This window comes from Arvicola amphibius, chromosome 7 (genome assembly GCF_903992535.2).
Source record: "Arvicola amphibius chromosome 7, mArvAmp1.2, whole genome shotgun sequence".
In the NCBI taxonomy this organism is placed as follows: Eukaryota; Metazoa; Chordata; class Mammalia; order Rodentia; family Cricetidae; genus Arvicola; species Arvicola amphibius.
Window position 1 is genome coordinate 886287 of NC_052053.1, and position 13221 is coordinate 899507.

Sequence of the window (13221 nt, forward strand, 5' to 3'; positions counted from 1 at the left end):
GAACTGAAATAGCCACACAGAAACTATATTAATTAAATCACTGCTTTGGCCCATTATCTCTAGCTTCTTATTGACTAACTCTTACATCTTAATTTAACCCATCTCCATTAATCTGTGTATCACCACATGGCTGTGGCTTACCCGCTAAAATTCCACCATCTATCTTCGGCATGGCTACCTGGCTTCTCCTAGGCTCTGACTTTCTTTCTCACAGCATTCACTATAGTTTTCCCCAACTAAGTTTTACCTTGCATAGGCCAAACCATTTTTTTAATCATTAACAAATAAAAGCAACACATACACAGAAGGACCTCCCACACCAAAATAACATTTCCCAACTATGCCACTCTTTGCTATATACAAAAGGATTCAACAACCCACTGCACAGGAACTTGTTTAGCCATCCTCATTGCAATTCCATACACAAAAGCTAGAAAATGGAAATAGTCCAAATGTTCAATTGATTCAAAGACATTATTAGAGTAAATGAAAAAGAAAAAAGGAATAATAAAATTAGACAACATGACAAGATAAACGTAGTTACACATTACCTATTGAGAGAAAACTAGGGCTAGGGAAATTCCCAAGAATCCACAAGGATGACCTCAGCTAAGACTCCTAGAAATAGTGGTGAGGGTTCCTGAACTGGCCTTCCTATGTAATTGGACTGGTGAATACCCCAACTATCATTATATAACCTTCATCCAGCAACTTACAGAATCAGACACATAGACACACAAACAATCACCAAGCTGAGCTCCAGGAATTCAGTCAAAGAGAGGAAGGAGGGAATATAAGGCCAAAGGAGGTCAAGATCATGATGGAGAAATCTACGGAGTCAGCTGAACCAAGCTATTGTAAACTCATGAACTCTAGCCCAACAGCTCTGCAGCGTCCATGGGACCAAACTAGGCTCTCTATATGTGGGAGACAATGGTAAAGCCTGAACTATCTGTGAGGCACCTGGCAGTTGGACCAGAATCTATCCCTGGTGGATGAACTAGCTTATTGGAGCCCATTCCCTATGGTGGGATGCCATGCTCAGTCTTAATGCAGGAGGGGGAAGACTTGGTCTACCCCAATTTAATGTGCCAGACTTTGTTGATTGCCCATGGGAACCCTTACCTGTTGGAAGGCATAGATGGATGGTGGACTGGGGTGAAGACAAAGAAAGAGTGGGAGGAGAGGAGAAGAACTGTGGTTGGAGTGTAAAATGAAAGTTGAAAAAAATGAGAAAAAGGTAGTACTATGAATATAAATGTATTGATTTCTTCAATTAAATGGCGTAGTATAGTTTAAAAGATGTAACTATTGTCTAAATAAGACACTCACTTTGACTCTATAAAATTGCAAAGAAAAAATAAAATAAAATGTCCCAGTATTAAATTTAGTTCATTGTATAGTCTTGTGTATCGAGGATCAGTGGAGGACACATCGCTTAAGATCTTCCTTTTCAACTGTAAAAGAGACAGTGTGTTTCCATTCATTCACTGGATGAATTACAAGAGCCAGAACTATTACCTTATATTACCTACATTTATAATAAGAAAAACATAGTTTAAGAATTTGGATATAATTCCCAGCAAGTAATAGTTTAACTTGTAACTTTTAATTTTATATATAAACTTAACAGATCTAAAGAATGTCTGAATAGTCAATAACTGTTATTTCTTTGTTCATGTTCTGGATTGCTAGAAGACATTACTGCTTGAATAGGTTGGTTGATAAGGGCTTGTAAAAATCAAATAGGCTTAGAGAAATCTCAACCATGTACATAGAGCTACAGGCAACTAAGGGATTCTGAGTGCTGAAGAGACAGTCTTCACAGGATAAACCTCCCTAACTGGTTTTCCAATAATAAATGGCCGGTCCTTCAACCTTCAATTGCATGTGTACAAGAAACATCATTCAGGTTGAGTATATTGTAATATTGTAGTTACACACACACACACACACACACACACACACACACACACACGTGTTGGGAGACTAACTCCAAATTTCCAGCAGGGACAATGACCTGGGCAGATGTGTGAAGTCAGCTCAATGAGGAAACTCTGACCACCTGTTTCAGATAAGTGGCCCAGGATAGCCCGAACTGTTTCTATTTATATAGTTGCAATAGTTTTCATGAATAGTTTAACAATAAAATTTATTTCCTTAAGTTTCTAGTAACAATTGTAATTAATTGCCAGTTTGTTCATTTATGTCATTTTCCTTCTTTCCCCTAATTTTCCCACTGGTAGCCTAGTTAGAAAACTTTCTTTGTTGCTTGCAATACTACTTATGATTTTCACATTAAAACTATGAATCAAGTAGGTAATGGCTATAAGTTGGGCACTTATATAAAACAGGTGGTCTGAGTTTCCTCATTGTTCTGACTTCATAAACCATTTGCAGTTTATAGCGTCATGCAAAGTGAAAGAAAGTTTCCTCTCTAATGGTTAATCTTTACCTCTGGTGAAGTCAATTTTCACAATCAGCTCATCAGCCAAAGCTGAATCAATACATTCTTCATTTTATATTACTCTAACCTCTATGGGGGATATGTCAGTTTTTTTCCTATCATCCTGTAAATTATTTAACTCAAAAGCTTCTCTTAATAGTTGGCAGTGTTTATTCCTTGTTCTATACCCCTCCTCTTAGCTTCCTACAGTATTGACACTGCTATTAGAAATGAGAGCATTGTGGGGTTCCATGATTCTTCTTCATACCCTGTTCCTAGACTATTTCCATTAACTCTAGTAGTAATATTAGATAGCATCTACTTAATAGTATTTCTTAATAGTATTTCTCCTAGACTCTTGTGGTTAAAACCATTCTCTCCAAAGCAGTAATGCAGATTTATAATGTCACGGACTACTGTGACTCTTTCAGGATAGTCGAAAGATGTGAGAAAGGCAACATCCAGTTCTTGAGAAGGCTGAGTTCATGGTCACATCTGAAACATGGAATGTTTTAGACGATAAATCATATTCACTGTATACTTTTACCAACATGCTCTTTGGCTCACCCAGAGGAGAATTATTAGGGGAACGTTTTCCTAATTCAGCAGTGATCTCGTATATGGCCCTAAGAAAGTGAAACTATAGGCAGCCAACAATATGATTTGTATAAGGAAAACAAGGAGAGCAGGTAGCATATATGCTCCTGTAGTTATTCCCAGAATTATACAGCAAACTGTCCATTGGCCTTGTCAAAAATGGGTTAAATTCTCCCCGTCTTTGCCACAAGGAGAACTTGTTCATGCTATTCTCAGGCCTTGTCCTCAAAAAAAGTTACACGGCTCCTGGCACACACACGCAAACATGTGCATGCACACACACACACACAAATACACATCCACACATGTCCACACACATGATTACTGTGGAACCTCTTGACTTGCCTTCTTTAAACTGTAACCATCAAGGTCGTCAAGGCTTCAGTCTAAGACTAGACACTTGTAATTTACAACCATCCTTTGGGATTTCGTAGACTCCATATGACACACATATAAAAAAATGGACATAGAGACAGAGACTCAGAGAGGTAGAGAAAAACATAAGGAGAGAGTTAGTTTAAATTTTATTTGCTGAAGAGCTTTTAATGATTCACCTGTAATTAGTCTTCCTAATTAACAATTATTGAGCAAAACAAGCAATGTCCAACTCTCAAATACTTTAGGGACAAGCAGCTAATTGCATGGCATTTCCTTAGTAAGTTTCATCAAGTCTCCAAAGATTAAAATAAATAAACTCATAAATTTTTCCAAGTAGTATAAGGATAATATGCCAGATCCAGATAGAAACTTCATAGATGTCATTGCAGGTAATAAAATCAATGTTTCTATGAGGTCTAATGCTAGATCCATTCATGGTTATTTCATTGATGTATGCAATGCTTTGTATAACTCTGTAAAGCTTGCATATAAATAGCTCCCCGTTTTGGTTACATTTATAATTTAAAGTTACAGTGTAAATTAGCAAGATACATGTTCATAATAATCTTAAAAATCATGGTATTACTTTCAATTAAGTTTTATATAATAAGTACTTTGTCTCTAACAGCAAATAACCAGAGTAAATGAATCAGTTTAGGAGATACCTTATTAGTATTTTCAGTGGCATAATTATACAGCAACATAGATTCACACTTTCTTTTGAATGTAAATATTCAGACATTGGATTTCCTTAAATTTTATTTTTGATCTTTTGATAAACACTCCAGAATTTTATTGTTTAAGTGGATGTACAGAAGGAATTCTTCCACATTTTTAAAAAAGCAAAATGGGAATTTCATGCTCCATCATAAAAAGCATGATTAGGAAAATACATGTATTGAAGTAGTCAGACATATTTCAGTGCTGCAGTGTCAAAAATAAGTGTCCACTCTCTGTAGAACCAGACAAGCTCCAGAATAAACTTTAAAACAATAATAAGTGAAAAAGATAATAGTATAAGGATAATTATTTTCCTTTAACTAGAACTCAAAAAGAATATCTTTCATTATTTAATAAATAGGTAATTTTATTGACAACACAATATGCCTTATTGTACTTAATGATTATAGAAAAAGATGAACAAGAATGAATTTATGTCTTATGATTTTTACTGTAGCTATCTGATAATTTAGAATTCTGTACTTCTCATACACAAAAGAAATTTGACTTGAGACTGGTAAGAGATAAGGAGGTCTCAATATCAAAAGCATATTTTAATCAGTGTTCTTGGAAGTTGACTAATGAGCTGTATGTTTACAATAATAAAAAGTGTATGCTTTGATTTTTCTCACAGTTAACTTAGAGACTCTCTACCATTATTATGTAGCAATTATTATTTCTCTGTATTGCTTATTTGTCTCTTAAGGTGATGTTGGTACTCACAATATCTTTAAAATGAACACCAGTTTGTAGGTAGCATATTCCTTCTTCCTCTGGAAAGGACTGTTGACTGTGGTTTGTATATCCATAAGAATACTGAGCTTTAGAAACTAGCATTTTGTCACAATAACCCTTTGTTAGAACTATAACTTAAGGTATAGCACTGAAAATATTGATGTATAAGCATTCCACACATTTTGTGTGTGTGTGAACAGAAATTCTAAAATTTTCTAGTCAAGACAGTTATTAAAAATCAAAACATGAGACATATTTCCACACAAAGACTCTTAATATCCATTCTGATGTTTAAACTTAAATATAATTTGGCATCTTAATTTATGTATTTATTTGTTTGTTATGGACAACTAAATAATTGGCTGCATGGATGGATTGTACCATGTGCCTGTGTGATGCCTTAAGAGGAGAGAAGAGGGTATGGGAATTTCTACAACAGTAGATCAGAAAGCTTCCGTGTGGGTGCTGTGAAGAAAACCTGGAGGAAGGGCACCAGTTGCCCCCAATTGCTGAGCTATCACTCTGCCGCTGCTCTGTTTCTTTATTCAGACAGACACCATCCAACATTGATTCAGTGTATCCAGGTTACAAGATATTCTGGAATAAAGGCTTCACAATTCTTTGCTTTACATAATATTTCCTATGTGTTTTATAATTTTATTAGTAAAAATATTTTCTTTTGCAAATAGCAAAATAATTGGGAAGTGCGCAGGTATCTAATTTACATTTGTTCTGCATGTTACTATTTCTCCCAGGAGATAATGCAGAAAAGTTATTGGGTGAACTGATGTATCAATCCAGAACAGTTTGCTATCATCCAGGATGGAAAAACACAACCTCACAGTGGTGACTGAGTTCATCCTTATGGGCATCACTGACCGTCCTGAGCTGCAGGCCCCATTCTTTGGACTCTTCCTCATCATCTACTTGATCTCACTAATAGGCAACACGGGCATGATCATCCTGACCGTGGTGGACTCCCGGTTGCAAACCCCCATGTACTTCTTTACTTCTTTCTCAGACATCTCTCTTTCTTTTTTTTTTTTTTTTTTTTTTTTTTTGGTTTTTCGAGACAGGGTTTCTCTGTGGCTTTGGAGCCTGTCCTGGAACTAGCTCTTGTAGACCAGGCTGGTCTCGAACTCACAGAGATCCGCCTGCCTCTGCCTCCCGAGTGCTGGGATTAAAGGCGTGCGCCACCACCGCCCGGCTTCAGACATCTCTCTATCACTGATCTTGGTTATTCTTCAGCTGTTGGACCAAAAATGCTAGTAAATTTTGTTGTGGATCAAAATACAATCAGTAATCATCTTTGTGCAACACAGCTAACTTTCTTTCTTGTGTTCATCATTTGTGAACTCTTTGTTCTGTCTGCAATGTCCTACGACCGCTACGTGGCCATCTGCAAGCCTCTGCTCTACACTGTCCTCATGTCCCAGAGGGTGTGTTGGACGCTAGTGGCCGTTCCTTATTTCTACAGTGTCATTATTTCTCTTATAATCGCTATAAAATTTTTTTCATTACCGTTTTGCGGCTACAGGATTGTTAGTCATTTCTGTGACAGTCTCCCTCTAATATCACTTCTCTGCTCAAATACACAGGAAATTGAAATTATTATTTTGATTTCAGCGGGGTTTAATTTGGTTCCCTCTCTAGTGGTCCTCCTCTTTTCTTACCTACTCATTCTTATAGCTATTTTTAGGATGAATTCAGCTGAAGGAAGACAGAAAGCTTTGTCTACCTGTGGGTCTCACTTGACAGTGGTCATTGTCTTCTATGGGACTTTGATATTCATGTATGTGCAGCCCAAGTCAAGTCACTCCTTTGACACTGATAAGGTAGCATCTGTCTTTTATACCATGGTTATCCCCATGTTGAATCCTGTGATATATAGTCTAAGAAACAAAGATGTAAAATGTGCCCTACAAAAGTTCTTGAACGTATGTAATAATTTTTCTTAATACTATACATAAAAGAATCTTGCAAACTGTATTATAGGCATTTTCTTTTCTATGTATATATCTAGTTTAATAGCAAAGAAAATCATACAACATATACTTATCTATTGTTTTGAATGTTTTCAACCACCGTTAATTGTTCTAAATAAATTACTATGGAAAATGCGATTTTAATTGAAATTTGTCAAATTTTCTAAGATGCTTCATAAGTTTGAACAAGCAATGACTATGTATAAGTAATACTTTAATTTTAATTAGTTACCAGATTTTAAAAAAAAAAACTAAAATGGAAATGAGATGCTGCCTGTAAACATCTCATTTTTATTTTATTTTGTTATGTTATGGTTGGGTGACCCTGGCTGCCTGTAACTCTCTAAAAACACCAGACTTGTCTTGAACTCCTGAAATCCACATGCCTCTTTCTCATCAAAACTGCAATTAAAGTAATGTACAGCACCTGATTCCCATTACCATTTTTTAAAGTAATAAAGAATCGTTGGTTTTCCTCTAAGATCCGTAGTCTCACTAGCCAAAGTTAATTAGCAGTGATTACGGACGGTCATTATTTCTGTCTGGTTGAGTTGGCCTTATGTTCAAATAGAGAGCTATTGATTACTATCAAGATATAAGTGCCACTATTTCACTTTAGGAAAAATACTATGTCTGTGTTGAAGTAGCACATGCCTTTAATCCCAGCACTCGGGAGGCAGAGGCAAGCAGATCTCTCTTAGTTCGAGACCAACCTGGTCTACAAGAACTAGTTCCAGGACAGGCTCCAAAAGCTACAGAGAAACCCTGTCTCAAAAACAAAACAAAACAGAAAATAAAACACAGAAAAAGAATACTATGTCTGTATGAAATAGTCGTAAGTCTTAAGGGAGGAGGCAATAAAATATATATTATGGAAGAACTCAGGGTGAGAGAACTGGAATGGGAGAACCAAATGGGAAGGGAAGAGGAATGTGGGGAGAGCCACATGAACTGGGGAGACTGAGTTCCAACTGGCCAACTCTTGTAGCTAAATGAAGCCTCCAGTACCAGGACTGGGTTACATCCAATTGAGTTGCTGGCCAAAGGGGCTCCACAGAAATCTGCAAATGATCCATGCTGTTGCAAAGACAGTAGGTTGCACTTCGGACAGCAAATCCCATTGCTGAAGACAATGCCTACACAACTTATTGAACAGAGAGAGGTCAAGATGGTGCCTACATAGAAACTTCACCCCTCTATTCTAGGGCTTTTGTCATGAGAAGGTACTCTGCAGGCTATCAGTGAGAAACATATCTAACTCAGCCACAAGCCCTTTGATCTACAAATGCTGTCCTTCCTGAATAATATGCCAATGGAAGCACAAACCTTGTGGGAATAGTTAACCGATAAGTAATTTGACTTAAGACCCACTCTGGAAAATGAAGTTCATACCCAATGCTGTTTGGGTGTCCAAGAACCTGAGACTAGAGAACCCAGAGACCTAAAAGATAAAACCAAACTAGTATTGCAAAGAAAAGTAATGATAAAATGACTCCTAATGATGTTTTGTTCTTCTATACTCATATATCAGTGCCTTATTCAGCCGTCATCAGAGAAGCTTCCTCCTGCAGCAGAAGGATGGGGATCCCCAACCACACACACACACACAGAGAGAGAGAGAGAGAGAGAGAGAGAGAGAGAGAGAGAGAGAGAGAGAGAGAGAGAGAGAGAGAGCTTGGAATTCTTAGCTCTAAATGGGATGTCTTCATAAATACCTTCTTCAGAGCTGAGGGAACCCGGCAGGAGGCAGGAATGGTGTAAGAGTCAGAGAAAATGGGGGTCATGGGGGTCATCAGGAGAACATGGCCGTCTAAATTAACTGAGCACAGCTCATACCAACTCATAGAGACTAAGCACGGGGCCTGGAGAGGTCTACACTAGACCCTGTGTGTAGATGTTAAGGCTTTCAGTGTTGTGTTTTTAACTGGACTCCTGAGTGTGTCAACAAGTGAGTTTGTGATTCTTGTGCATTCTCTTGAGCTCTTTTTCCCTCTGTTAGCTTCTCTTGTCCAACTTCATTGTAATATTCTAATTTATCATATTTTATATTGTATTTTATAGTTACCTCTAAGAAGCATGTTATTTTTACAAGAGGGACAAAGGAAGTGCAACTTTATAAGGTGGGGAGAACTGGGATAAGTCATGGAAGGGGAAACTATAATGAACATATATTGTATAAAAAGAGAATCTTTTTTTCAGAAAAAGAGAAAAAGTAAAACATTGAAGTAATTTGTTCAATAGTGTCCTAAAGCAAAATTTAAAAAGGAGTAATTTTAAAATTAAGCAAACTATTGAGAAACTACGTATACATTTTATTTTCACTACTAATATAAAATACTATTGCTACATATAGAAAGTTGGTCAGTACCTGAATCTAGGAAAATATTTGGAAATTAAAGGATGAAATGAGTTTGTAATAACTGAATCTGATATAGGACATGGAGGAAGTATTCTTTGGAGTTTAAAATATTTTGTATATCAATTAAGGATTTTCACAGTAAGTTCAAATAGCATACAGTTTTTTTTAAACATCAACTTGTATCTTTATGCTCCATTATATGTAAATGCACCTCAATTCTTAAGCACATGGAAGTCATATCAGAGTTTCATATTAATATCATGAAACTGTCTGTTATACTAAAGGACTCATGCCTTTATTCAAGGTGCACAGTAGTTGAGTACTCATTGAAATAGTTATTGCAGTGCAGCGGTTTATAATTATTTTTCATATGCAAGGATAGATATGTGTCTCAAACTCAGGACAAAAACTGCACTTTAAATATTATAGCTGTTATAATGTGGATTTCAGAAGAACATAGCTGGATGCTCAGGAATTGTAATATCTAACTCACAAATGCAGGTTAAAGGTTAAATCTAATGTCTCCCATACGTTTTCCTGAGTCATAGTCTAAATAAAAGATACTTTATGCATGTGTAATTATATCACAGTTTTGAAAATGTTTCACGTCTACAGAGTTAAAACACATCTCAAATTATTTCCCATGATAACTTTAATAATTGGCTGCCCTTAAATAAATGAATAAGTGTATTTAAGTTATTCTAGTCCCTGTGGAATTCATACAGAATTTTTTACGTTTGTTTGTCTCCTCCACGGTCCCCTCTCTATTCCCCTTGGAGTGTACACAGTGTGTCGCAGACAATTAGAAAGACACAACAAAATCTTAGGTCTGTAAGAAGATCCAGATGTGATCATATGAACAAATTTAGGCTATTTCTCCAGGGAACATCAGGGAGAACAAACAAAAGCATAAATTCTTGCAACTGGAAGAGGAAGTACAACGGATTTAGAATATGAGAAATTACCCTTTGTCAAAGGTAAGCAATTCATTGTTTGGTATAGACTGCATCACAACAGTATGCCCGCAACATGCCTGGTCTCTGGCTATTAACATTCTTTGATTTCTTGAGCTACATGATAAAAACACTACATTAAGCCGGGCGGCGGTGGTGGCGCACGCCTTTAATCCCAGCCCTCGGGAGGCAGAGACAGGCGGATCTCTGTGAGTTCGAGGCCAGCCTGGTCTACAAGAGCTAGTTCCAGGACAGGCTCTAAAAAAGCTGCAGAGAAACCCTGTCTCGAAAAACCAAAAAAAAAAAAAAAAAAAAAAAAAAACACTGCATTAACTTGTGTTTTCTGTAGTTGCTTTGTAGCCTTAGAACATTAAATTTTATCATTTGAACAGGTATCCTAGATCTATTATATTTATGAGGAGCAGTGCGAGATATACCACTGGTCTCACACATAAGATTATTTTTAGAATAATGTGCAAAATAGAATAGCACATTATATTAGGGTTACACACAAATTAAAATTAAGTTTTGGTGTGAATCCTATATAATGATAAACAGGAAAATGCTATTTTTAGATTTAAAATAAACTGACTTTATTTAAGAATAAATATAAATCTATACCACAGATAATACAAAGAAGAAACATAAAAGTTTCCTACAGAAATAAATACTTTTCAAAATGAATCCTTTAACATGGCAATTATGTCTTAAAGCCCTGTAACTTTTTTATATAATTGTAAAATAATTATACAAGAACATACAAAGAAAAATTTTGAATACTAATACTTTACAGGAATGTATCCAAACATTGTATCTGAAAGCTTAAAATAAGTGACCATTCTATTGAAAGAAACAATATAAAATCATAAGTGCAAGTTGAGACAGAAACAACCAATATGTAAATCACAGTGAAGCACACACACACCATATTTATTAGCAAGGTATTTTACTCATACAATATGAAGCACAATTCTATATATTGTGCTAAGTATTTTCAGAAGAGTTTCTCTAACAGACTAGAAGTTATTATTGAATGATGTGTTCTCTCAATTCATCATTATGAAATTTCAGAAAATAGTGCAGTCCCATTCACCAATTCACCCTGAATATCATGAGTAGAAATTATCATAGAATATTAAAAATGATTACATATTTATTTGGGAATATTTATAAAGATATACAGTTATGTATTTCTCCCTAACTTGGAATATGTCTCCCCAAACTTGGAAAAATTTAAGTAACTATAATAGTCAAAATTTATCTTCATCTTTTCAATTTCTCAAAATTCAAAAATAAACAAAATTCCATATACAAATCAGACAAAATGAAGATTCATTCTAAAGACCCAGACCCTTTGTGTAAAGTAACATGTGCATATTAATATCCATGTTTTACATATGTATATGATTGAAATATAATGATATGGAAATTTTTATACAGCAGCATATGTCTTCTGAAAAAACTCATTTGCAAACAATAGTGTGTACATTTATTTAAATGACCATGGGCAAGTTTTGTGAAAGAGTATTTAAAAATAGCCATTCGTTCTACAATTACAACTCAATAAAAGTTCAAAACAATGCTTGTTTCTTCCAAAGGATATAATTGGATGAAATGGGACAAAAGAATGCAATCTCTCTACCTGAGTTCATCCTGATGGGAGTCACAAGGAGCTCCGAGCTTCAACTCCCTTTGTTTGGAGTCTTCTTCGTCATTTATACTGTAACCGTCGTGGGAAACCTCGGCATGATCATTTTGACCAAGCTGGACTCTCACCTTCACACGCCTATGTACTTTTTCATCAGACACCTGGCCTTCATTGATCTTGGAAATTCCACGGCCACCTGCCCCAAGATGATGGTGGATTTTCTTGTGGATCACAAAGCCATTTCTTTCTATGCATGTGCCATACAGTTGTCATTCTTCCTTATGTTCATCATCAGTGAATTCTTTATTTTGTCCGCCATGGCGTATGACCGCTACGTGGCCATCTGCAACCCTCTGCTCTACAATGTGATCATGTCTCAGAGACTTTGCCATGTACTTGTGGGCATTCCATACCTCTACAGCATCTTCCAGGCTCTGCTGTTCACTAGTAAGATTTTCACACTTAGCTTCTGTGGCTCTAATGTCATCAACCATTTCTATTGTGATGATGTTTTCTTGCTACCTATGCTGTGCTCAAATTCTCAAGAAATACAATTGTTGATCATTTTATTTTCAGCATTGAACCTGATCTCCTCTCTTCTGGTAGTCCTTGGATCTTACATTCTGATTCTGATAGCCATATGTCGAATGCATTCTGCAGAAGGCAGGAAAAAGGCTTTTTCTACCTGTGGTTCCCATCTGACAGTGGTTGTGGTGTTCTATGGGACTCTGCTCTTTATGTACTTACAGCCTCAATCTACTCACTCCTTAGAAAATGATAAAATAGCCTCTGTGTTTTATACTTTAGTGATACCCATGATTAACCCCTTGATCTACAGTTTAAGGAACAAGGAGGTAAAAAGTGCCTTCTACAGGGTATTAAAGAATCAATTTAAAATCAACACTTAATATTCAGTGTATCATAATAAATTATAAAAGCACAAGTTCTATTTCACAATATTCTTTTGTTTAATTGTGTCACTAAGATAACTTAGATATTTCTCACATTCTTAATATGTTATATCGGCACATATTTTCATTTATTTCTTTTTCTACCCAATATTTTTTAGGTTTTTAAATTTTCTTTGAGATTTCTCATTTCCTCTTAAAAATCCTTGCATGTAATTCTCCCAACTCTCCTTAAAATTCATTTCTCTTTTAAACTAATTGCTATTGCATACTAACATATATATATACATATATATGTATATATATACATACATACATACATACATACATACATAACTATGGCCCATTCAGTTCATGCCATGTTGCTCCTATCATTGTGCAGGAAATCTTTTTTTTTGAGAAATTTTAGAATTCTGTTATCTATAGAATTCAAGCTATATCTTAGCTCTTTAGAATATTCATTATACAATACACTCTGCACCATGTCTTGCA

At 35.8% G+C, this 13221-nt stretch overlaps 2 protein-coding genes across 2 annotated transcripts; both read left to right on the forward strand.

Annotated features, from left to right (window-relative positions):
• The first annotated feature begins 5698 nt into the window (after positions 1-5698).
• Positions 5699-6834, forward strand: LOC119819014 (olfactory receptor 8K3-like). Its single transcript, XM_038336978.1, has 2 exons — positions 5699-5885; positions 6086-6834. Exons 1-2 carry the CDS (start codon positions 5699-5701, stop codon positions 6832-6834), a joined length of 936 nt encoding a protein of 311 aa, XP_038192906.1.
• Positions 6835-11787: 4953 nt separating this feature from the next.
• On the forward strand, positions 11788-12729 carry LOC119819002 (olfactory receptor 8K5-like). The gene has a single exon (XM_038336957.1). The coding sequence runs from the start codon at positions 11788-11790 to the stop codon at positions 12727-12729; it is 942 nt and encodes a 313-aa protein (XP_038192885.1).
• Positions 12730-13221: the final 492 nt, after the last annotated feature.